The following is a 27,744-nucleotide window of genomic DNA, read 5'->3' on the forward strand; positions in this document are numbered from 1 at the left end:
ATTTATGTAGGGCTTCTAGCTCAAACTGTGTCACCGCACCCAAGGATGTGGACCTAATAGAGTTTTGTGAGCCAGAGCCAATACAAAAGACAATTTTAACAGCAGTGAGGGGAACGAGACACACAAAATTGATAGATTGCCACCCTTTGAGGTAGTATTTTTTTATTTACATTTTTATTGATAATATACACACATCATAAATCTATACCATAGAAATGGCAAGTGTAAATCTAATTTCATCACAGAAGGGTAACAATCACAAACATTAAACACATTATGTACATATTAATACGGCAGTCTCCCATTATAAAGCTGGTTTTGCAGAGGTATGCATTCAATTTCTCCTCACAGTTCCAGGAATCCTCCCCAGATTTGATCAAATAAGTCAATTTTCTTATCCCTGACAAGAATAATTTTCTCCATTCTAGACACTTGTGTTAAATCTGTCAGCTATTCTGAAACGTTCGGCCTTTCCTCATTTTTCCACTTCCGCAGAACAATTTTCTTAGCCGAATTAGATGCCCTGAAAAACCGGCATCTTTGGGGGAACGTGAGATCTTCCACTAAGACATCCTCACCCAGACTTATACTTGCATAGTCATAGTCTACGTCCATCATAAGAGGTAGTATTATTGCAGTGCTGGGAAGGAGGAAAAAACAATCTCTTCCTGGATAAGTAAAATGCCACAACTCAGATTACACTAACATTAGTGAAATACATTGCCAGGATAAATCTTTGCCTAGTGCTGCTCAAGGTTTAAATGTAAATGCTTCAGTTACAGGAGATGAAGTTCAGATAGAGATTGCAAATAATTATTTGAGTGACCATAAAGGAGAATATGACAGAGTAGCTCCTGGGGTTATTGAGGAGTTAGATGTATATGAGATAGCCCCCTCAATAGCATTGTCTGATTGTTATGGGGCTCTGGCAGTATCTGAACTTAGGTCACCGCATAAATCTCCCCCAGTGAACCCTCTGAAAATTGTTAAGGGAGTGAGAAGCCTAAAGGGCAGAAAAAAGAGAGGTGCTAGCAAAAAGATACTGGCAACGGATGGGGAGAAACAGGTAGCACCAAAGAAGCAGAGCGGTCCGGGGCTCCCCAGAACTCAAGCAGTAGGCACACAGACAGAGGATATAAGCGAGCTGAAGAAGGTAAAGGATAATCTGAAAAATCGCCACCAGGGCCTATTGGAAAATGACCTAATAACGTTAGTAGAAGAGACCATCACCACTAAAATGGGAAATTAGATGAAAGAGGTGTTAGCGCTAATGAAAGAGACCAATATTGAGATGGATGATCTGAAAGCCTCTGTTAAAGGTCAGGCAAAGTGTAATAAAATACCAGTTAGTAGAAAGGGAAGACCACAAGTCAAAAGTATAGATCTGAAGGAAAAGCTATGAATAGGATGTCCCCTAGGGGCACAATTAATCCCTAGAATGGAAGGAAATACAACAACATAGGTGGTCTCAGTAATAAGGACTGGACCCAGATTAAATCACAAGCCGATAGGGCTCCTCCTTTGACCGGGCCAAATAGATTAGCTTTGGGTAGATATCCAGATGGGATAACATGGAGGAATGGTCTTTTTCTACCTGAAAGGTCCTTGTTGAGAACAGCCCAACTATGCCAGGCCAAGTGAGGAATGGTCCGATCCCCCAAGATAGGGTCCCAAGGAGGAATGGCGCAAATTTGTTGGGCCAAACGACATATGGATCAACTATATCTGTGGGAGGTCCAATAATAAATAGATCAAATGTATCAGAGGGAGATCCACGCCCCCCTGTTATAATGACTAATATCCCCCGTGGGGGTGAGGGAAAGGACAGAAGAGTAAGTGCATTTATTGGATCCGACACACCAAAGGGTGTTTGTCTGTAATTAGAGATGATATATTGGAGTGTGTGAGGGAAAGAACAAAATACGCCCACATGGATTTTATTCAGGTGTTCCTTAAATCATTGGCCTGTTAAGTATAAAGCGTAGGTCACTGATAGTAGGGAAAACAGCGTTTTTTTTAAAAATTGCCAGAGGATCTCCATTCTGGTGTGTGGGGGAAATGACAAACTATCAATATCCTTCCAGACAAGCAACCCCGGGGACGGTACACCCAATAATGCAATCTAGGCAAATAGGCGACCCTGAGGATACAGGGGAGGGAGGAGGTTGTCAGGATACATTTAATGGTGGTTTCTCTTTGGTGTCCTGGAATGTAGCAGGCTAAAATAGGCTCTTGGGAGATATGAATCAGTGTTTGTCCATGAGAACCTTCAATGTAATTGTGCTACAGGAGACCTGGTCCTCTGAACCTGTTTATTACAAGGTTACCAAACATTCTATATTCCCGCTATAAAAGGACCGAGGCGGAGATCCAGTGGGGGCCTGATCATTTGGGTAGATGTTAACCTAAATTGGAGGGGGGAGATTCAGAAATTAGATTTGCTGGACCTACAATGGCTCTCCATTTCCATAGGAGACAAGGATATGCAGACTTGTTTAATGTTTACAACAGGCCATCGTCTAAAATGGGAATGGAGATAATTTATCGATTATGTGACATAGTAAGTTCTATTCAAAAGGGAAACTGTTGCATAGGATGGTAGTAGTAGTGGGTGATTTTAACCTCTAGATAGATTGAGTGGCTTTATTGGAGGGTTTATCGGAGGACCAAGAGGACCAAGATACAGCATGGGACTTCCCTGGTGTAATAGTTTCACCCCCTGTTAGACTACATCGAATTTCAACTGAGTCTACGACCTGAAGCAAAGAATGTGCAATGGGCGATTTGCAAAAGATCAGCCTGCCTCAGTAACATTTAGGGGCAGTAATGGATGTTTAATTACGGATGCCCTTAATCTCAAATTGGGCCCCAATTAGCTTGAAATAATGAACCAATGCAGGAAACCATATTAGGATTTTATATCTCCCCACTATGAAAATTCCCTATAGATGAAAGTGAGATTGAGGACCTTGCCAGTTGCTGCTTTATCTTGTGTTTGGAAAGAGACTAACACTGATAAAGGCCAGCTCTGTGGGGATGCTGTAGAATCCATGACCCATTTTATGTTATGTGTGAAAAACAAATAATTGAGGAACCTTTATCTAAGATCGATACTCAGGGAAACAGGCGTTAGAGACACTAGAACAACAATGGTGTTCCTGAGACAATGTTCCTCACCACATGTAGTTTTTGTGATGGCAAGATATACCCATAGATCATGGTTGCTAAGAAAGAAGATGTTAAATCATGCTGTAAACAAAGAAGTTGGGTAACCCCAAGGCCAGAGGCTGGAAGCAGTTTTCTCCTCTGAGTTATAATTTTAAGGAAAGCAAGCCCATTAGAGATGATTGTTATGTCAATACGTGGGCTACTTCTATGTTTTAGACCAAGACTGGAGAAATGTACTGTTTGTAATTCTTTATTACGGAGTATTAACTATGTCATGCTATTAACTTTATTTACTGTGTAATTATTCTCTATTTTCCTGTTTTTATTGCATGATGTATGTGTTGACTTGAAGATTTTATGTTGACTAAAAGTTTATTGATTAATTGATTGATAATATCCTGAACAAAATCTTATCCACTAGACTTCAACAATATATGCCCTCATTAGTCCATTGCTCGCTGGTAGGTTTTGGTCAATGGTAAGACAGCCAGCAGTAATATTACATAATTGCTTTACATCCACTAAGAAAAGAAAATTAAGAAAAACACAGACTCACCCTGTCCCTTCGTATGACAAGGCCGTTGACAGTGTAGAGTGAGGGTATTTTGATGTCAACATTCTGATTGGGTAACTCATGTGCTGACAATGTCATGGTGTACTGTACAATTGACCCATGTCTGAACCCTTCGCTATCCAATGGGACACCAGAAAAGGTACTCCCATCATATGCACTATTATTTATTTTGCTGTGGCAAAGGGCCATTAGAAATAAGGAATTGATTGGAAGTGTGCATGCCATGGCTGCTGTCATCTATGCAGATGTTAGTCTTGCAACTAAACAATCTTCATTGTTCTGTAAAGGAATACATTATAACAGTGGAAAGTCTTTCCTGCTTCTTTGACTGTAAAACATGTTGGCGTTAAATGAGAGATTCAATGCAACACCAGGTTTGCAATCAAGATGGAAATCCATAATCGTGTTTTCATCATTAGCCAAGAGAGATGAACTGCTTGGACATTGAAGTCAATCAAGGGTTTGAGAATATGATGTCATATAATCTATATTACTGTCCAATGGATATTTTTTGTAATCTGAATCTGCAAAGGTATAATGTTCCTACTTCTAGGGTGGACGATAACCATAATGAGCATAGCTCTTGAATCTAATTATATTGTTGGTATGATCCCATTAAGACCAGCCCAACATTTGTTTCCAAAATAAGCAATGATATCTCAATCTTGATATCAGAGAAAATATATCCACGGTTTGCATGAAGAAACTCTATGGCCTCATTACGTGGTTTGGAGGTATGTCAAAGGTAAATCCTCTGAAATACCACCAAACGGATTTACAGTTACTACCACTTGGTCAGTTGGAAGTTCCGCCTGATTACAAGTGGTGGTAGCGGTGTAAATCCCCATTAATATTAGGTCCACTGGACCCAACAGGCCTTTTATTGTGGAATTCGCCAATTCTGATGATTTGTTGGTGTTGAGTGGCAAGATCTACCTCCAGGAATTTGGTGGAGCTAAATCTTCCACTCAAAGCCAAAACTCATAATTTGGCGTAGTGGTAAAATTGGAGGTAACTGAGTTACCTCCAATTTTACCACTTACCGCCATACTCGTAATGAGGCCCATAGTTTGTTAAAACACATGCAACATGAAACTACCTAATGAGTAACTTTATTACCTCTATGTTCAAGTCACAATACGTTCCTATATTAGAGCTCTTCATCAGACCCAAATGGTTCCATACAGACAAATACCTGAATCTCTCCAGGAGTAATTGATGTGTTCTGCATGGGAACATGTCTTTGATAAACAAACATCAAAAACAACAAAAAGAAGCCAGCTATAGCTGTACTTGTGTCCACAACACCTCTAAAGTGGATCCATACCTACACTCTACAACTCCCTAGTGGAAGAACCACACACCGTGCACATTTGTCGCTGGAGTGAATGGGACGAGAAAGAGGTAAAACCTATTCATATTGTATGGGCTGGAGGCAATATGTTACCTTTCGACCTCTGGAGTCTCGCATTCATTCTGAGCCAAAAACACAATTGGCAATAAATACACATCAAATGCTGAATAGAACGTGTGATTTAGGCCTCTCATAGATCCCCTGCATCAGATCCTTCTAATAAGTGGCTCAATTCGAAAGGCCTAATTTCAGCATGTTAAGTCACTCTCATTGGTAAGACATATCCAATTCCAATCGCCAGAAACCACTGTGACAATTGGGAGCATGAACAAATACAGATTTTCAGAGGGAAAGTTTCTTCAATCGCCAAAATGAAGCTGCAACTGAAGTAAGACTTGAATGCACCAAATATGCCTAAAATTTGTCATGGCTACCACTAGACTTGTGTTGAAGCTGTGGCATATCCAAGTACTAACATTTTCCTACATCATACGGTCCTGCCCAAATCTTATTACTCATTGGATCTAGGTGTGCTCTGAAATAGCAGGAGTTCCATGGACGCCAATTCCCAAAAATGCGCAATTGTGTTCCATGTCTTCTTTGATCGAACAGATTGCACCAAACCCCACCACTGCACAGACAGTTACAAATAAGTAAACTCAGCGCCAACAGGAAACGAACTGCTGAATGAAGTCTACATTGTACCCTCCTTTGTAAGTGGTTTATAAATGCCGTATCATATCATATTATCATATCATATGCCAGGTACGTGTGTTCCTCTGAGCATTCATACATGGACTATATTGCTGCTTCTCCAACCAGGGTAGGCTTTCACGATGGGTCCTACTGACTTACTTACTATCAACGTTGTATTTGTGGAAACATGCCACAGATGAATGGAACAATGTGGCCATATTAAGACTATCGTTTTGTTTGAGTCAGAGCCCACAATAAAGGAGAACTACAAGATTATTATCAAGACAGCATTAATGGCCGTTCTGTGAAATGAAGTATCAATGTCAGCGAAAATAAATAGGAGGTATCCACCTTTCTTCAGTCAATGAGACATTATCAAAAATGCAAAGTAAAGTCACACAATAATATTTAAAATCTTTATTTAGAGTTATTTCCTTATCCTCATGCACACATTTTCCTCTAGGTTACACTTGGGACTCAGTGTTGCATTTTGAAAACATTGTTAAAAACTACAACAAATGGAGACCACTAGGGGGCGCAGGAGAAGGTGGCCACTTAGGACCGTAGCTTCTGCTCTCTCCAGCAAAGCAGAGATGACATTGTGAAATATCGCCCAGAGAAAGTGAATCCACACGCATCAGCAAGGAGAAAAGCGAGAGGCGAACCGATGGATTGAAATGGGGAGCCAAGGGGGACACACGAGAGAGGAAAACTCTGAAGTAAAGAGACAGCGCAAGGAGAGGAGGCCTCGAGCCATTGATCGAGGTAACTGTGCACCGAGATCGAGCCTTGCACAGCATGCACAGTAAGCGCGAAGAAGAGCACAATATGGCCACAAAAACCCTTCACTGGAAAAGACAAGACAGGAACAGGTGCCAGCATTGGGCCGACATCAGCCAAAGGCGCGGCTGGGGCAGACCGGAGGAGCGCACTGTCAGATTGAACCTGGAATGGAGGAGGAGGGCGGCAGAGCCCCGGACAGGGGTGAAATCGGCTGCTAAGACAGTGACGGTGACTGCCGCGGAAGAAGAGGACACCCCGGGGAGTGGACGAAGGCCTCGAGGCGGGAAGTGTGCAGCGGCCGCCGAGAGAGGCATCCGGAGAATGAACAGCATACCCGTCCCGCACCCTAGGTACGTCCGAGTTCCCCCACCCCCCTCCTGAGACCCGACAATCTTCTCAGTGACGTTGGGCAGAGAGAGGAGACCCAGGGGTGAGGGGAGCCCAGGAGGAATGCCGAGTGAGGAGATACCCGGGCCACCAGTAAAGTACTGATGGTGCCAGAGCAAGATAGTTGTGGGTAAGGGAGAAGGAACCGGCCTGAACTGTGCTTCAGGATAACACGCAGGCAGCACAGGCAGATACTGCAGCTGCAACACTACGCCACAGGGATCATAATACCAGAGAGGTGGGTCCGAGGGGACAGAGAGCTGAACATCATAGAGGAGCCAGGACAGGCATGGATGCATGACAGGCCATAACCGACCGCAAAAAGCGAAGGACAAGACACGATAAGAGAGAGGAGTAACAGCCAATGCTGACCATTTGTAATACAACCCTGGTGGAGATACCAGCACCAGCAGCTGCGGAAGAGGTACAGGGAAGGGGGACGGGAGAGTAGAGCATTAACCCCACCAACAAAACAAAGGTCCAGCCAACTGGAGAGGGGTCAGGATAGCCCAGAAGCTTGGGGGAAATTGATAATATCAGGGCACGGAAGACGGGAGTCCAGACAAGGTGTTCAGCATGGCCCCAGAGCAAGGAACTGAGCACACTGCAGGCACAGTAGTAGGGCAACATAAGGGGCACTAAGGACGCCTAGATAATATCAGCCCCGGGGCACACACAAGGAAAGAAAGCAGCGAGGAGGCAAGGCCAACTTCTCTGCGAGAGTAGCCCCCCAAGTGCTGGGAATACGGCACACAAGAAATACGGAGGCTCCCTACACTACGCATACAAGCGGGGAACTAAGGAGCAGGCTGCAATCACTGAGAGCATAAAGCGGACATGAAAAGAAGGACAATTAAGCATACTTACATACAGAGCGGGCAACTGTGCTGCAAGAAGGGTGGGGAGAGGCAGTACAGGCGAGAGAGTAAAAGAGGAGAGTGATTAGGATCAGATCAGTGTGACAGAGTGTGGCACTAGACGACGGCAGAGGGATTAACCGGAGGGGAAGCTCGAGGACGAAACCTGTAGGGAAATAGTGGAAACAGGATGGAATCAGCAAAAAGAATAGAGAAAACTTGGGACCATACAAGGGGGAAAAAATAATATAAAGAAAGGGAGAGAAGGGGGAAGTGTGCAGTGAGAGGCACGAGAATCAAGGTAGGAGCGTTCGGCCACTCAAGGATGCAAGGAGAGATGACACCGAAAGCCTTGTAGATCAAAATGGTGACGGGAATGGACATGACCAGGTTCTCGACGAAACAAGATACAGGACACATGCTGGTGGAGATTAAGGCCCTCAGAGGAGACATACAGGCCGACCCAACAGGAAGAATGGCCACTGTGGGAAGCAAGGTTGAAGGACTTGAACATAATCAATTAAACGCAGACATGGTCTAAATGAGGCTGGATGCGAGGATGACAGAGTTGGAAATCAGGGAAGAGGAAGTGATGCTGAAAATGGACGATTTGTAAAACAGAGAGGCACAATAACATAAGAATACTGGGACTGAAAGAATTGGCAAGGGAAACCCTGAGGCAGCTGGAGGAAAAAGTCCAGGTACTAGTCCACCAACTCTTCAAAGCAGAAGGGGTCATGCCCTATGGAAATGGCCCCCAATCAATAGTAGCCAAATTCCTGAGCTACAAGGACAGAATGGAAGTTCTGAACAGAGCTAAGCAGCAGCAGGAAGTGGATTTTTGAAGGCTCCAAAGTCACAATATTTTAGGACCTATCAGACCATACGCTTGCCAGACGCAGAGCCTGCAGACCTCTTACAACATGGCTAAGAGAAAAAGAAATCAGATACAGGTGGGGCTATCCCTTCTCACTGCCATTCGAGGTAGAAGGTGTAGAATATCTAATAATTTCTGTAGAAGAATCGAGGCAGGCCCTGGCTCACCTTATAGCAGACACAGAGGCCTCACCGAGAAGCCCGCAAGGACCATCCACAAGCAGGGAACACGCTAGACCCGCACCGGGCCCGAAAAGGCGGAGAAGAGGACAGACGGGAAGCAAATACATGTGACTTAACATGCCCTCACCCTGCAAGGTCCCTACGCCACAGGAACCATGCCTGGAACAAGGCTCCAGAGAACAGGAGGTGTGAACACCGAAGTGACAAGAACATGACTCAGTGGACATTTCAGAAAATAGCAGAAGAATTGCTGGAGGGAGGTGAAACTCTTCACTCCAAAGTGGACCTCTGTGAGAGAGGGGGCATCTCTGAGACTTGTACTCAATACACCAAGTTAGGGTTACAAACAGTTAAACAGTTAATTTTGAATGTTGATGAAAGAGTGGGTTCAAGGGGGACACACATCTGGTACATAGAAAAAGGATTCCAGGGAAAGGAGGGAGTCGAAAAAGAAGGGCCCCTTACCATGCGAAAATGCAAAAGGAGGGCAGGGGGGTACGACCAAAATGGGGAAAGATGATCCTTGGAAGGGTCTAATTGTGGGCACACTGGATTTGAAAGGCCTCATCTCACCAGCGAAGAGGTCCCTAGTGGTGAGGGAATTCCGGAAGGCTGCACAGGATGTGCTTTTTTTGGCAGAAACACGTCTAATAAAGGGGGGAAGAGAGAATGTTGAGAGGGGGAGGCTGTGTGACTGTGTAGCCATGAATATGCTAGAAGGAAGAATGCTGATACTTAAGGGTTTCATGGAGGGAGCGAGGATAATACTGGCAGCAATCTATGCCCCCAACCAGGGGCAGGAGGAATTCTTAAGAGAAGCGTTTGATGTTGTACAAGGGCTTGAGGCAGACCTATACATCATAGGGGGTGATCTCAATTCATGTGCAAACGAATCCTGGGTTGGAAAAGCGAAGGGGGGCAGACCTGAAGGAGGAGGAGAAAAATTGGGACACCTGGGCATGCACTGGAGAGGCATAGCTTGGTAGATGTATGGAGAAGTCAACACCCACAGGAGGAGGGCTTCACCTTCCTCTAAGTGTTGCATCAAGACATATACTAGGATTGACTATTTACTCATAAATAGGGAGCAGGGCCTGATGGTGGTGGGTAGTAATATCCGACCAGTGGGATGGATGGACCATAATATGGTGTTTATGACACTGGATGTAAAGGGGCTGCGCAGACCAGAGGGCACGTGCATTGTAATGAATCACTCTGGGGCAATCCCATCTTTGCAGACCAACTGGCCAAAGCGATAACAGAATATCTTGAACTGAACAATACTGGGGAAGTGAACACGGGAGTGGTCTGGGATGCAGGGAAAGCCACCTTGCGGGGACTACTGATTAGAGAAGGGGCAAGGAAGAAAAGGGAGAGGGGGCTGAGAGAGGAGTGACTAATATAAGAGATATTGGAAGGAGAGGCGCAGATACATGCTGCGGAAGGGAACATAGAGGGGAAAAGGGAAGAGTTGCTGTCAAAGCGGGCGGAACTGAAGGCACTGGGAATGGGGGAGACTCTATGGAAATTAAGGTACCTGAAACAGAAATATTATGAAAAAGGGGACAAAGCAGATGCTCTGCTAGCTGAGAGGCTCTGTGCACAGGGAGCGGAGAGATGGGTGTCCAAGTTGGGAGGACCCGAGGGTGGAGACCAGACCACACCCAAGGAAATCGCGGAGGGGTTCACCCAGTATTATGAGAAGTTATACAAGTCAGAAGTCTCCAACAAGGAAAATGCAGTGGGCGAATACTTAAGCAGTGTGGACATGAACAAATTCACGTGTCCAGAAGTGGAGCATCTAGAAATCCTGATAACGATAGATGAGGTACAGGACGCAATAGCGTGCCTCCGTAACAGGAAAGCTCCAGGGGAAGACGGCTACACCATTGGGTTCTATAAAAAACATACAGGAGTCCTGGCATACCACATGGTGAAGTTGTATAATCATATTCTGGACACGGGGGAGGCGCCCCAACGTTCAGTAAGGCCCTGATATCAATACTCTCGAAGGAAGGGAGAAGCCCAGCACAATGCTCATCATAATGCCCAATCTCACTTTTAAATGTAGATGAGAAAATAATCACGAGAATTCTGGCAACACGTTTAGAAGATAATTACCCCGGATAGCACACCCAGATCAGATGGGATTTATAGCAGGCAGACAGGGCCCAATGTGATACGGAAGACACTGAACCTCATGGAACACGTTAAAGGGGAAACGGGAGAATTGTCACTGCTGAGTTTGGACGCCCGAGAAGGCCTTCGACTGAGTTGAGTGGGACTTCTTCTTTGCAATACTGTGGAAAATAGGGGTGGGGGATAGAATGTTCTGGGCAATTGGAAAAATCTATTCAGGACCCACGGCGAGTGTGGTTGTAAACGGAACAAAATCGAGGGAATTCAAGCTGGGTAGGGGACACAGGCAGGGATGCCTTTTATCACCCTTATTATTTGCACGATGGAACAGCTTGGGGAGAAAATATGAAAGGAAGACCAGATAAAGGGGATCACGGTAGGGGCACATAGCCACAAGGTGAGCATGTACGCCGATGACATATTGCTATACTTTTCAGAGATAACACCATTGGTCCAGAAGGTCTATAGATGTTGGAAGAATATGGAGAAGTGTCAGGTTTCAAGGTAAAGGTTAGCAAATCGATCCTCCTCCCCCTACGGGAATACATAGAGGCTTCATATGGAAAATGGGCAGACCTAGGTACACCAATAGAGAGGGACAGTATAAAGTATTTGGGGGTGAGAATACCCAAAGACCTGAATAACTTATGTGAGCGCAACTTCCCCCCGCTCCTGCATAGGCTATTCACAGAACTGGATGCCTGGTCAACACTGATGATTTCCTGGTTGGGCAGATTAAACACTGTAAAAATGATGCTTCGCCATAGAGTATTACACCTATATCAGGCGCTCCCAATAGAATTACCTGAATCGCACTTCGCAGAACTGAAAAAGAGAATAGTGAGATTCATGTGGCAAGGGAAAAACAGAGGGTAGTATACTGGCTATTGGTGCAACCAAAAGAGAAAGAGGGGTGGGACTCCCTGAGATGCGCACCTACTATAGAGCAGCCCTATTCAGAGCCCTGATTCCTCACATGCGCCTGGACGGAAATAAGCAATCTGTAGGGATAGAACATTTCCTATTTTGACGGTCACTCTGGGAGAATGGCTATGGGCACCAGGAAAGGCAGCCCCATGTATGGCACAGTCACATACAATTCTGGGGCTGCTCTGGAAATTGTGGAGGATCAAAAGGGAGATGACTGGGGTCACAACATGGCCGTCAACACTAAGCCACACATGGGCCCCCCGATACGAGACAACATACCAGATCATGGGAGATTCCAGGACTGGTTTGAAGTGGGTTGGAAAGGGAGGGGCAGGCCCTAAAGAAGGACAGATTCCTAGATATAACAGACCTGGTGGAGGGGGATGCTGTGGATAGGGAAAGTTTTGGTATTCAAATACCTACAGCTCAAGGGGGTAATGATGTCAGAGGAATGGAAGGAAGAGCTGCAGAGAGAGCTGAAACGAACAGAGAGATTAATGGACACAGAGAGGGGGACAAGGGGCCTCATATCCAGAATGTACCAGACGGTGTTAGAGGCGCAAGGGAGAGAAATGTGCACATACAAGAAAATATGGGAACATGGGGTTGGAAATGGAAATGGAAGAGTGGAGGCGATTGTGCATGAATGCACACCGTACATCAGTGGCTTGCCAATATAAATTACACGGGATCAAGCTCCTATATAGATGGCAATGGGACCCAGTGAGGTTATCACAGATGTTCCCCGGAGCAGATCCTCACTGCTGGAGGAAATGCGGACAAATGGTGGACTATTGGCACATGTGTTGGGGGTGTGACGAAGTGCAGAAGGATTGGAAAGATATCCTGGGGTGGATAAAAGACCTGGAGGGAATAGAGCGGAGCATGGACCCCATACTGGTGCTAGTTAGTATGGAGGCGGTGCAAGGGGACTGGGTGAAACTTCCACATATGTCACACTATCTCCTACTGGCGGGAAGGGCCTGTTTGGCTGGGAGTTGGAAGAGGGAGGGGCTCCCTTGTGAAAGAGAACGGGCCCTGAAAGCACTGGACCTATATAGAATGGAGGACTTAACTAGATAGATGCACAGTCAGACCCCAACAAAGGCCACAGAATGGGCAGACTTCCTTGAGAAATATGACCCAGAGAGGCCACAGGCGGAAGGGGGAAGGGAGGGCACAGGGGGAAGGCGGAATGCGGAGGGGAGTGAATGACCTTAATACCCTGGTCGTAAACAGGGGGAACTGAGACACAGAGGAGGAGTCGACGACTGCTACTGAGGGAAGAGAGATTGAAAGGTGTGGCCAATTGGGACCCTAGTGGAAAGAGGCGGACCCCAAAACTGAATATGGTAGAGAAATTCTTGAAGAAGGTTGTACTGAACTTCTGGAAATCCTGGGACGTGGGTATACAAAGGTGCATCAGAGGTGGCTTTCCTGGAGCCACGAAAGGCATACCCGCGAAAGGGACAGGGGATTCAGGTTGGGGGGGGGGGGTGGGAGGGGGAGATGAAAGTTACAGTTGGGAAGGGGAGAAAAGCAGAAAACCCATAAGGTGAACACATGATGATAAAAAAGCAACAAAAAAACGACAACACAGACATGCATCTCAAAAAGACATTCGAACAATTCAAAGATTCAACACTTTGGTTTTCTCCAAAAACACCAGAGGGCAGTGTTTCCCTAGTTATTGGAAATGCTGCTTTGGCATTAAAGAACGTACTTTAAGATTTGCTGGGGGTTCGCACGAGTTCAACACTAAAATGTGCTTGGTCGAATCTTTTAGCAATAGGGGTTGGCAACGAATATACCACTTGGGTACATAAAGCACAGACCTCCATGAGGCAACTAAGAAAATAATGTAATCGGAAAGATGAGCATACCAAGTGTATCAATATTTTCAAATCACCTACGCTCACCGTGGTGTTATAATAATATACCTGGGAAGGACACTAGGACATAGCACTATATTTCTAGCCCACGCCTCTGTACAATCAATGATGGGTTAGTTTAAAAACGGATTGATCTATGGTATGAACAATGCGTTATGAACAAGCTGACAAAGTAACATATCATTGCCTTGTATGGAAGCCTGTGAGATCCGTAAACAGGCTGTGCAGAATGTACTTGAAGTACATGGAAGACTGATATCAATATACAAGACAATACATGATTTGGTTATAAGACGTCACCTTATACCGCAATAGAGTAACATCAGCACTCTAATTTCATTGCAGCTGATCTGTGATGTGGAATATCCTGCTGCCAGCGTCAGCACCATGTGCGAATTTCAGCTCTCGAGCAGAATTTCAACCAAACGCTTTACTGCATTAAGCACTGACTCGCTATTCGGATTCCTTTCGGAATGATTTCACTTTTCAAGTCACAGTCACGATTTGATCACTATGGAGAGATGTATGGCAGTATATTGATTTGTACTCTGGGATTTTTCCCAGGAGAACAAGAGTCTATTTGCAGGTAACGACATATCCTAAACCAAATTGCGGGTTATCGAGTCAATTTTAGTAACTGCTTATAATGTTGTTTGCGACCCATTACGCACTCCGTGATAGTCTGTTTGTCCAACTTAACAGGTTCTACATGTATTCTGCAGGGGCAACAACCGGAAGAAAATTTGCATCCGAGTAAGCAAAGGACCAATTACTACAGGGCAGGATGACGAATTGCATTCTGGTGGAAGGCTGTCATATGTGTTATCAACCTACACCTGGGTTATGGGTATGGGGTAAAATCTTTAAACCTCATTAGGTCTCATCTTTATGATAAAACGACATATAAAGTATGGCACTTGACTGGCAATAAACGTGCTAGTAGATGGCTCTGTAGCTTGTGTGGCTTGTTACCTGAAATAGCCGATTCTACTATCACATTTCAGCTCAAATGCTTTTTAACCCCTCCATAACATTGCAGCTGTTTGCTAAACCTATACTGAGGCTCGCATCACAAGGACGTCTGTCTAGCCTTGAAATGGTCTGGTGCCCAATGAAGGTGAAATGCGCATGTGTGTGTGTATCTGCGTGCTTCAGAGCTGTCTTGTGTTAATATATCTGCACAAAATAGCACTACCCTATGAAAGAAAGACAACTTTTCACAGAAAAGAGCCCCTTGGAGCTCATTTCTCGACCCCAAACGCATAGTTGTGTGCCTCTTTGAGAACTCAAATGTTTGAAGATATTGGACCTACAGAACAGAGTTCTGAATAGAGATGTGGTTTTCAGGCCTCCCGATAATGAACTTTGAATCCAAGACCATCGATTGGCATAGCACGTGGACACGGGTAATGTGTCCCTGGGGTTCGTGTAGCTGCAAGTAATTATTCTCTCTTGCAAGCAGTTCTTTTGCCCATACCTAAAGAAGCAGACAGGTCAATATTCACATATGTGTGCAAAGTATAATGAAGCACTTGTATCACTGCAGTCGGTCAGTATTAAATCCACATACTAAGCAGCCAGGGTTTGCAAAAACAACCTTGGTGGCAATGTTTTCCGCAATGCAATTTTATCTGCAAAATGAATGCACTTTAACACATGCATTGCCAAACCCTTTAAATCCTGCACTCCAAGACAGTGTTACCATTAATGAAATAAGCACATGTTCACATTTACTATACTCCAGCTTTATAAAGCATTTCCCGTATGTTTGGAACTGCCTCACATCTGTGACTGTGGGCATCCTTGAAGCAGGTGAATATGTGTAACTGCTATGTCTGCACGCTGACCCTTCTGCTATAGCAACTAGATAAGCCAATCACATCACTGCATACCATCCATGCTGGCCTTGGATAAATACATCTCGTTACTGTTTCCTTAACCTCACGTTTGCTCTTTACCATTTGATGAAGAAGATCTATATTTCTGCACAGATTCATGAATGATACTTTCCTTATTTGATTTAAAACTGGACAAATATGATGACATACTTGTTTTGCAGACTTCCACAGATACAGAATGCCACCCAATGTTGGTCAGCAGAGTGTTGAACTTTGTGCAGACCCCTCCACTTTTTTACCATTAACCACCGGTTTGTACTGGTAAGTGCCTGCATCTCATCAAGGTTTAACTACTGCAGCTCACTGCATATAGTACTGCCCATGAAAAGGCGAGAAAACTCCAAAGGTGTCAGAATTCTGTGGCTCAAATATGTCTGTGAGTGCCCAGAAGAGCTCACATCTCCTTAGGGCGAATCCAACTTAATTAGCTAATCAGTGGCAAAAGGATTACTTTTAGGCCCTATTGTATGACCTTGGTTTCCTCAGTCATGTACTGAAATGATAATGGGCCTCAGTTCAAGTATGGTGATGTGGAACATAACTGGTGGTAATGGAATTACTGCCACTTTTAATGCACAGCCATACTAGGAGTATGGCCCTGGAATGAGGGTTTTGCCTCCAGCATAGTGCTGGAGATACACCCTCCCGCTGTCTGCTGATAAAGCTGCAAAATCAACGGAATTACTACAGCTGTAATTCCGCATGTGGTAATTCTGCAATAAAAAAAACCACAGAGTCCAATGGACTCTGCCACCGCCACTTGTAATCCAGCGGACCAAGTAGTGGTAACGGTAAATCCACTGGGCAGTATTCCGGCGGATTTACTGCCGGACACCGCCCAATGCATAAAAATCCCACTACCTAGCTTTTTTTCGTGGCGTTTTATGCAGAAAACGTTGGGCCGAAAAATGTATCGAAAAATATAGAGGGTTGGTGGGTAAGGGCATAAAAGGGGTAGGGGGTTCTGGGGTATAGGACTACAAAATAGTGATGTGGGTTTGGGGGGATTCCCCCAAATATATAAAAACATTTGATGAGTTTTTTAAGGCCGAACATTTTCAGCAAAAAACTCCATGAAAAAAAGCCTGGCGATCTAAGAACATAGAACCAAAATATCTAATGGCCACTCCTTTTCCATTCATACTTGTATACTCTCGCACTCCCTCTCAATAGATATGCGCAAATATCAGAAACATCTCTTCATCCAAACTTACGAACACATCATCTATAATGAGTAACACCACATTTAACCCACAAGCTTGTTTTTCTCAGTTTGCTGGGTAGCCAGTACGTGAGTTCCCGTTCAGGCATTTAGAAACACTGTATGGTGAACGCATTGTGAAAACAGAAAGGCATCAGTGGATAGACTTCCAAAGTAATCTGTCACGTGCAAGGCATATACAATGCACATTCAAATACTTTTAAAAAAAAATGAACATTTCAAGTAGCGACTTACCTGCATAGCCCAGAGGTAGTCCAGGCGCAATTTCAAATCCACTTGCCTGGAATGAAGTGCCAAGGCGGAAGAAAACAGTAAAATGGCTAAAATGGGTTCATAGCCGCGAATATAAAATGAGCCTCCCCTTGAAAAAAGAACAACAATTAAAAAAAACATACCATTGGTTCTAGGATGTTTGCACTACATGCTGTATAATATTTAAGAGCATTATTGTTAAGATGTCTTTATGTAAAACAAAGGTATGTAAAATAAAATACAACAGAGCACATTTCATACCATCAGTTTCATTGTCATTCACAGATGTCGCAAGATTGGTTATACGTGGCAGGAAAAGTGGAGTTAATGGTTCATCACCACTTTTCCCACACCTTGTACCAATTGTTATGGGTTTGTAAGGCCGATTGGTTGGTGGACCAGACTTAGCACGTCAGCTAGCCTCACCAATATGCTTTATAAATCCAATAGCCTTATTGGCTGCATGTGATTTTCAGCTGGCAGCAATGCAGTGGGTTACTATGGAATCCACCAGAAACCATCACCTCGTAAAAGAATGCAGATTCCTTAAGAATGCATTATAAATCTATTGCAAATGCATGCAACAATTGTGAGCTGTAACGGCTATGCTGCATTCACCACCATGTACTGTACCGTGATATGTAACCAGTGCTGGGTCTACGGACTTTCTGAAACTAAGCAATTGTAACAAACTGGGGCCGCTCACCTGTACCCCCGTAGCAAGCCTACTTTCATCTTCTTACAGCGCCTCGTTGCCCATGGGTTGTAGTGCGCCATACACATCCAAAATAAATAAATACTGTGCTGCTCACTCCCCATGCACTTCCCTCTCACTATACTTTTGTGTTTCTCACTTTGCGTGTCTCACTTTCCCCCTCCCCTTCTCTTTCCTTCTCTCTCGCTCTCACTTCAGGCTCTAGCACTACCTCTTACTGCACCCTACTCCCATCTCTATAATGCAGCACTCTATTTCAGAGAAATTCTAAATCTCTCTGAAAACTCAGTACAAAATGCAGACACAAAAAGCTGCCCTGTTAGGAATTGCCACCTGGCAACAGTATAGAAGCCCTGGCTTTTTTGATTTCTATTAGTTGATAAAAATGATGCAGGTAATTCCTTCTCAGAAAGGGGATCTGGTGATCAGAATCCCCTCTCATAAACTCAATGCCAAAAGCATATTGTGTACCTGTGCCCTACTGCATTAGTATGCTGATCTGCATCACCTGTTCTAGCAGTCGCACAAAGCAGATACAGAGGTCACGGGTGTCCGTTTGACAGCTCCAGTAATAACTAAGTCTCTGCATCACAGGGGCTGGATTTAAAATATGCACCCCGGTGCCAAAACTATGATGGTTATACGTAGCCTGTGCTCGTGGCAGGGTAAACTCTAAATATAAACCATGCCTGAAATGGGGCATGATGCATAGCATTGCTCATAGTCATTCCCGCCAAATCCACTATAGAATCACACATGTGCCAGCTCCTGTGAGCCAGTTTAGCTGTGAAAGGTGACATGTATTCTGGCCCCCAGAAACAGCCACACAACAGGCAGCTGTCATGTAGCCAGGCATCAAAACAGCACACCCATTCAAAGTGAGAAGCCTCAAACCAGAGTGCTACATATATAAAGGCTTTTGATCCTATTGGGAAAGGAAGGGGCATGGTAAGTGTAAAGAGAATAGCAGCCCAAATCCCATATGCAATCAAAGTAAACTGGCGAGACCAACTCTGTTTTGATAAGACAATAGACCACCTCATTATACCGGATTCTGCGGCGCACACAAGGTGCACCACCATCCTTGTACTGAATTTATTGGCATCACCTTTGCCCCTTCTATCACAAATCATGGAACGTTCCAGGCACAGCTGCCCGGTTATCTCCTTCCACACCAGGTGCCCAGTAATGAAATGACTCGGGCACCAGTCTTGAGTCTGAATTTCAGTGATTTAGTGTTCAGTTATACATATGGTTGCAGTTGAAATGGGCTGACTGCTTCTGGGTGAGGGCAGTAGTGCTCTAAATCTTCTCCTTTCCATTGGAATCAGAAAACCTTATGCCCTATTCTCATGAATTTGTCCTTCAAAGGGTTCATCCCTACCAGCTCTCCCTAAAATAACCATTCCATTCCCACTACGTTCATGCATGGCAGCTGGATCCAATTAACATTTATCTGTCTACGGCGTGTACCTCTGACCTCGGCTTCTAACCTGGGGAACAGGAAAGAAGCCACAGCTCAACCTCAGGGCCTGCGTTCTATTCTGCTCATGGTGTACTAGGCCTTAACACCCAATATGGTGATACTTCTGCCATGTTGTTAACACACTGACTCCGCTTCCACCACAGTACCTTTCCGACTCCATATTCCACCTATTAAAGCTCTTTCTGCACACCTCACTTCAGACCATAACAAGTGCTATGACAACTGAACACAGGGCCTATAATGCTGCCCTATAACCTCTGAAACAGCAACATTAATACATGTGTTGCTCCTTCTGTGTAAGCTACATGTGAGTAATATGTGTCAAACCTAATTAAAACAACAGATGTGCCTTCTGCAGCACAAACCTCAGTCTGTTCCCACGATGGTAGGTGCTAATAGGATTTACTCAGCGTGAACCTTTTTGCCTGGCTGGGATGCTGTACGTGCATCCCAAAATTCATGTAGACAGGGAGAGCTCTGCATAGTTGGCAAATGACTCCACCATCTTGTTTCTCTATGCCTCTCTCTCTCTCCTTCCTGTCCCCTCCACCTCCTCTAGAGCTAGGCACTTTGGGTGTGAGGTCAGAAGGGTAAATAACACTTCTTTCAAGAACATGAATTGGACAACCAATGCAAACTATCCTTAGCCCAGTCACATGTGGAAGTTTACCTTTAAAAAAAGTGGCCTCACACCACATCTTAGTTCATTTCTTGGACTCCAGCCTTTGAAGAAGATGTCATTGGAACTCTGTTGATAGAGTTGACTTGCCAGAGCCCTCCAGCACTTAGGTGAAGAATGAGTGTCGAAGGCAGAGGTGAGCTCTGTTCCCTACAGATCCCCAGAGCAACTGGTTATTAGTACACCGAAGTGAACCGGCTGCTGGAACAAGACTTGCCTTTCTACCAGCCACTCTGCTGGCAGGACTTCAAATTGGGGGAGGACCCCCAAAGGTGTGCATAAGACCCCCTTGCTGGGAGCCAAATTATAAGGACTGATCTTGTCTCTGTGACCCCTGGGTGGGACTCAAAGCACCTAGAGATCCAAGACAGTCAAGATCCATGTGTTTCCTTGCATGGAAGCGGTTGAACTGTCGTCAAACCGGGTTTACTGTATCTTGAACCCGCAGAACCAAATGGAGCTGCTTTTGGCTCTTTCCAAGCTTTTCAAACTGAAACTGTTTTTACTAACCCGTTGGCCGCCGCACCATGATAGCAAAGTGTGTTTTGGCCTCAGCTCTGACTATAAGAACCTTTGTTGCCTCTTCCAACACCGAACCACTGCTGATCATCATTACCCGTCAAACTGACCCTGGTGGATCCTCAAACAACGACCATCGGATGCATCAAATTGCTTGAACTGAACCTACATATCTAGTTGCCAGCATATTCACCGTATACTCATCCATTGAATTGACCCTGGTGGCCCTCACAATCTGCACCTTCATCGATTGCTTTATCGAGCCAGTTCAGCTGACTAGTGCATCCTGTTACCAGCTTCTTCAAAATGACTGTCAAACTGACTCTGTTGGACATCACAATCCACTCATCTCCCTGCATCTACTTTGAACTGCAACAAGCTCCATTCGACTCTTGCTTGACAATGCTCTCTGAATGGGACTAGACGACTGCTGCATTCAAACTGCCTCAAAATGCAAGAACAGCATAAAACAGCAGGCTTTGCCAAGGTCGAACTGCAAAGGAGGCACTATTAGTCCATCACTGCCCCCTTGGTCCATTCTGAGCCCGAGAGATTGGTGAGGTCACCTGTGCACCATTTCCCAAGATGTATCCTTTTACAAAGAACATTGTGGTTGTTGAAATTGCCTTTTCACGCCTGTATCCACACCCAGAGTGCTGCATTTCCCCTAGCCTCTGTTCTTTTTAAAGGGATGGATTTTTTCTGTTGTGTTTTCTTGAAGATGGTGTGTTTAATTAAAGTATATATATTTGTATAGACCCTTGATTGGACATTCCATTCATTTTGAGTTGTGATACGTTGCTGGTTGGATCTCTACTGAGTCACATTCACCTTCCTTCATTGGCCCACATTACCACAAAAGGTCAAGGAGGTATATCTCTTGACTGTGCCTGGTTTACCTTTATGACTTGGTTTGCTGTTGGTTTGTAGAAGAGTGAGGTCTGAACAAGTGGTTTCTTCACTACTCATCCCTATACTCCTGCAGAGCAGAAGTCATTTTGTCACACACTGAGCACCCGTGAAATCGATACCAAGGACAAAGACACACTTGACTCTCTCTGCTCCCCCTGCAGTAACCCCAGTGCCTCACTGTGGTGCAGCACAGCTGATTTCCAGGACAATGTTTTCTTCCCATTCTCAGTCCTGCTAGTCAGATCAGAGGATTACCTGCCCTAGCATGAATGATCAGCTCCGATCGGTCACCATATATTGGTGCTAGGGAACCTCCCCATAGCAAAAAGGTCTAGCTGTGCTCTCCTTTGGACTGTTGCACTGTTTGAATTATGATTCTTACAGTATATCGAGGCAGCACATGCAGGAGCTATATATCTCTGTTTTCTGTTCCAGAATGTCTCACATCACATTCTCCAGTAACAGAGTACACTCATGGTACATACACCCTGGGAGTGCCACTCTGTATTGATAATGGATTGGCAGATGAAGAACAATGGTCTGGAGGGTTGCCCAGAGCAATGCCAGAGGTTAAGATTCATTCTAACCCTTCCAGCCATCACCTCTTTGTTTTTGCTTTGTCACCCCGACTGGGACGGGTATGCCCAGACGTGGGTCCCGTGCCTACTGGGCCTAGAGACCCAAGCTACTCCTCACTGATGAGGCCCAACAAGGGTGAAACATGTTTGGGGGTGCTTGTGGTCTCGTGCAGAAGGATGTGACATAGCAGTTTGGGCTGGACTGCCCCTTTTTGGGTGGGACCAAGCCTGTGTTGATTAGTAAATAATATGTCAGAGAGTACTCTACAATTTGTTCGCACTTGATTTCACTACTGTTTTGCAGAGGGCTATATGTGTTGCACTTTTTGGATGGTGGTGGTCAAAGGCTTATCAAATTCTTTTCCAGGCACTTTATTGTTTGGAGCCTTACAAAGAGCAATCCATGTTTCGCCTCTTCTGGATGTCACCACTACTTTTGGGCAGCATCACATTGTGTGGAGAGTGACGATGGCAATGGTCAACACAGCACCCATTTATTGAATACAGATATTGAGGAACTGTATCACTAGGTTAGGCACACACTTGATTCCTTTCTGTGGACAATGGGATGTTTTCATTTGTAACTCAGGTTTGTTTCCCTGGATATGCTGTCCATAACGCGTTTCTCACTCCGGAGAATTATTTGAATGAGATCTTCCCTGTTTTTAGTAGAGTAGTTTATACTGAGTTCTGTTTTTCTGTTTTTTTTTTTATCGGTTGCAGAGTTTCCACACAGATGCCCCAGCCACTCCTCTGAATGTTGCCCAGTTTGCCTAGATGTGAATGATGCTTGGAATACATGCCCTCCTGGACTGTCCTAAATACCCACTACTGGGGGGCAGGTGGACCTCGAAGTGGCAAGCCTGCTCTCCTTGTGATGCTTTCGGGATCTCTAAATTAACATGCCTTAAGGACCTCGTTTTTGCTGTGTGAGCTATCACGCACACGTGTGATGGGTAAGGTCTAAGCCCTGCGCACATGCGTTGCTGGTAGCCCTCCATTTCATAGTTGCCACTGTTTTTATACTAGGTTAACTTGTGTTCAGAAATGTTTCCACTGCTTGCTGTGGATAATATGTTGATTGGTTGTATTGTGATTCGAAGTTTTTATGTATATACTATTTGCCTTTGCACCTTTTGGACTTGATCCCGAAATAAAGTAATTTGACATGACTTGATTAAGATTTAGACCTGATTCACAATGTTTTCCTATGGGATTGTGCCATTATTAAACACTTCCATGGTTCAGGCCCTCAGTGTCGGGCTCCTCAATAACTGCCCAGCAGGACTACAGGGAGAACTGTAGGTGTTGCCTCTTCTCTATTTCAACACTATCCCTGAGGAGAGTGTTATTCTTTGCAAGGTGATGGTAGCAGGCACTGCCAGTTTACTCTGCGGTTTGGCTTTACACCACCTCCTTGGGTATTTGGCACACCTGCTCTACAGGAGAATATTCCATAGAAGTCTCTTGATGTTCCTGCCACTCGATTGCACCACTACACTCTTTGAGTATTGTGTTTTTGGAGGGAATTGTTGGAGACTCTAGTGAATGAAATGTTACTTTGAGTGACGGAATATTGCATGCGTGTGGATTTAGTGGTTGATGAATGACCAAAATCATTAGGGAATGCATTTCTGCTGCATTACTTTGTTTGGAGGGTGGTTAGTGTCGGCAATAGCTAGTTTTTCTGGTGTGTGGCGTGAAACTGCCTGTTTTAGTATGTTGTGCTACATTAATTCTTAAATATGTAGCAGCGTTACAGAAAGCACTTTTGCGTTGCCTGCTGTTGTTCTAAAAGTGGCTTTTGATGACCCTCAAATTCATTATATATTTAGTAGAAAATTGTATAGAATAGCAGATTTATTTTATTTTTTATTAAAAGCCTCACATCAAATATGGTACAAGTGCAGACATTTGGGGGGAGCAGAGTGGGGGAAAGAGAGGGAGGACGTGCATGGGGCTGGGAAAAAACATTGACAGCAGGCAGTGTTGCGCATCCCAGCGTATTGTCACTGCTTCCATGGGGGGAGGCCCTTTTCCATGAAGCCAGGAAGGTGAGACTGCTATCCGATAGCCCCCCTCGGGGTGGTATACAGTGGGTATTCTCATGGGGATGGAAATCCTTCATGGGACCAGTAACAATGGCCATGGGAGAACGTGTTATTCACGTACCCCTTTGATACCCCCACTTGCCTTATCCCCCACTCTGGCCCCTCTGTTCAACCCATAACTCTATATATTATTGTAGAGTAGAAAGTCTCACTGACAATACTGGGATGAGGGACATTTACCCAAATATATATACCACTGAGACAAAGAAGCGGGAACAAGCAGGTAAAAGCCCACCATGGAACCAACACACGCAGTATGGTTTTCAAGAGCCAGCCCCAATCATAAAAAGGAAAGAAGGACTGAATAATCAGTCAAGCCAGCCCTGAGGAGTAAGGGAACAAGACACTTGGCAGGGGACTGGGACGCAGAGAGCTGTGACTATCTGCGAGGTACCCGTGAGGTGGGCCTGGCCAGTGGCAAAGAGAAAAGAGGGAAGACCGGTGACAGTAGACCAAGAATGAAGACGCAAGCAGCCAAATATGTGAGGGACAGTCTGGAACTGTGGAGCAGTGAAGTCAAGAATGCTGAGCGCGGAGAACAACAGAGAAGCTGCACAGCACTGCCCGAAGAAACTGGAGACTGCCCAAGCCTTCCCAAAGGTAGAGAAAGATTTTGACCCATTGTTGGTCAACTGAGGGAGCTGAATACACTGACAAGTCTCATGAATATATCCAAACAAACACAAAGTGAAAAAGAGAAATTGCACAACTTGATACAAACTTTATAAACCACGTAAGCATATCTTGAAGAGCACAAGGGGATAAAATAGGAATTGTACAACATGATACAAACTTTGGAAACCAGATAAACACATACCAGAGAGCATAAGAGGATAGCAGAGGAATCATATATGCTGACATGCATGTTGAAATTAAATCTATGTGGGATAGTACCTGGCAGCAGAGTATACCAGATCTGTCCAAGTGGACACTAGGTAAAACAGGAACTGGGATCCCACAGAGGCAGACAAAAAGGGTATGGGACCCATATGAAAGCAAGGAAGTCCCTCCAGTGTGCAACACGGTCTGGGATACAAATGAAACCTGGCAAAGGCCATCAAAAAAGTATATAAGGATCTAAGACACACACCAATGCAACAATACATATAACCAGTGGGCTGCAGCCCAGAATCAGTTGGGGAGACTCCAAGTGGACATAAAAAGATACAACCGGAAACCGGTGAAAGAGAAAACATCTTTGGAACTCAAAAGCTATGGAGAGTCAACCCGACTTGATACACCATTGGGAAAGTCTATGATCATATCTGTCAGGTTAGTGAACCAGGCCTGAAAAAAACTGGAAGGATTCAATTTCAATTCACAGACAGTGGAAGAGGTTCCCTTCCAAAAGGCTTGGGAACTTTGTTTTGGTTGAATGAGAAATTCCCTCCAGGAGACTGTATATGGTTTTCAGATGGAAGCCTTAACTCGAGGAAGATGCCTCCATCCCCACCCCCTCCCTAAGGAGATTGGGGAATGGTGTTTTGTCTAAGAAAGGTTTCCTCCAAGAGAGGGGAGAGTTTTGTTTTGTTTATAAGTGGAAACTTAATCCAAGGAAGAGGTTCCTCCCAGTAGAATGAGGAACCGTGTTTTTCTTTAGGTCGGTCTGAACATTCAAACGGTGAACAGTTAACTACATATTCTTCCACACAAACTGTGCCTTAGAAGTCTACATCCAGAACGAGAAGGGCCTCCTTCTGAATTAATAAAACATCCAGTTTTCTTTAGTTAGATATAATAAAGTGTAAGGGACAGAAATAGGTTTAGATACAGGATGGTGGACACTTTACTTTATGGACATCCTGACTGGGTCCTTAGTATTTTTGTTGAGGTAGGGCAAGCCCTCATAGAAAGTAGGGCGATATAGGCTTTAATTTTTCCTCCATTATTGTAAATAAAAGTCTATGCCAAAAAGTTTACCACAACTGTGTCAAGACATGTACTTCTGCACCCTTACAGCAGATACACTCTAGCTGGATGTGAAGTTGGTGTCCCTCTTTGGCATTTCCTAAGGAAAGTGGTGTCAAGCAATTGAAAATTGTTATAATCTGTTGCGTAACATTGATTGTGACAAAATGTTACCTTGAATTAAAGGATAGTTCCGGGACTTTTTTTTTATTGTCCCTACGGTTCGGCCATGTGTTTTTAAGCATAAATCGGTAGATCGTAGAAAACTTTCCTATGGACCTTACCCGACTTTTCGTCCATTAACGCACTCGAAATCAGCCGCCATTTTCTGATATTCCTATCATTTCCCCCCATCGACCTGGCTCACCTGCTTTTGCGGCACTAAATCAAATCCCCGCCCCTAAGCCTGACATCAGCAGACGCGTACCGCCCATTTCCCAACGCCAAAGCACGTTTCGGGTCAACAATCGCTGCGCCTCAGCTAATGAAGTGTCGCCATGGAAATGGCAGGACGCCTCTTTCCTCAATAAGTATAAACACACCGTTTCACAACACACAGCAGCAGATTTTCGATTCCATTACTCTCTCTGTGTTACTTTGAGTATTCTGTGACTCGTTTCTGTGCTCTGGTCAGCTACCTTCGCCGCTTCTAGGCCTTGTGAACACCTGTACCATCTCTGTAAATTATTTTACTTTCTTTACCACACAATGGCTACAATAATGCCGTATATGTACGAGCCCGAGTACACCGAGGAAGAACTACTGGAAAGGCAAGCACGCGAAAATGATGGGGATTCGGACGGCAGTTGGGAGGACCAGTCAACGGATGAAGAGCCTGGACCATGTCGCATGGACGGCGTCTCCACCTGGTGCACGTGCAATCGGTGCAAGCTAATGCCAACTGAGGAGGAGAACTGCTGCTGCCGTGAAAATTCCGGGTGCTTGGCCTACATTTCGGAAGGCGAGCCAAGTCCGCAATGCATCACCGAGCTGCCAGAGTTCAGGGAAGCCTGCCTCTCACGGACCGTGTTGAGGATGATGATGGTGCTTATGCACGAACTTCGCGGCACTGTTCGTCCGCGTAATCCGAGTAACGAGTAAGTATACTCTGGTTGTGATGTCAGTGATGCCACTACTATGTCATGGTCGTCTCCCACATATAAAATTACATCTACATATCATTCGAATGCATGTAAATTGGTTCTATATTGTGCATTTTCTAGATAGAATTTTTTTCAAAGCAGAATGACATTTTTTACCTGAATCGACAGTGATAAGAAAGTTTTGTCATTTTAATACAGTTTGCATCTTTCATTTACACAGGTGGTACAGGCTGGTGGCCTATCGTTGCTTCACTTGGTGGCTTCACGGGAGGCTCGGACACCGCGTTCGGAGAGTAATACCTGCCTGTGCGGTACTTGCCATTAGACAACATTTCCCCAGCGACAGTGGACAATACCGCGGATTTTCCCTGGATGTGCTGCAACCGGAACTTTACAATGTGTAATGTTTATTATTTATGTTCAATTGAAATTAAGATCTAAAATAAAACCCAACATATATTTTAACAATGGTTGTTTTGATTTTTTAAATGAATCTAGTGTGTCTCCATTGAATAGTCTTCC

At 44.7% G+C, this 27,744-nt stretch overlaps 1 protein-coding gene across 2 annotated transcripts in view; it reads right to left on the reverse strand.

The window, feature by feature from the left end:
* ADCY1 (adenylate cyclase 1) overlaps positions 1–27,744 on the reverse strand; it is a 2,048,432-nt gene that overhangs the window by 240,513 nt on the left and 1,780,175 nt on the right. For both annotated transcript variants that reach the window (XM_069613341.1, XM_069613342.1), the window contains one exon: positions 17,194–17,320. In XM_069613341.1, coding sequence (XP_069469442.1) covers positions 17,194–17,320 — 127 coding nt within the window. The remainder of the gene's footprint in view (positions 1–17,193; positions 17,321–27,744) is intronic.

The sequence above is a fragment of the Ambystoma mexicanum genome, chromosome 5p (assembly GCF_040938575.1).
Source record: "Ambystoma mexicanum isolate Mex_15411 chromosome 5p, UKY_AmexF1_1, whole genome shotgun sequence".
NCBI classification, from domain to species: Eukaryota; Metazoa; Chordata; class Amphibia; order Caudata; family Ambystomatidae; genus Ambystoma; species Ambystoma mexicanum.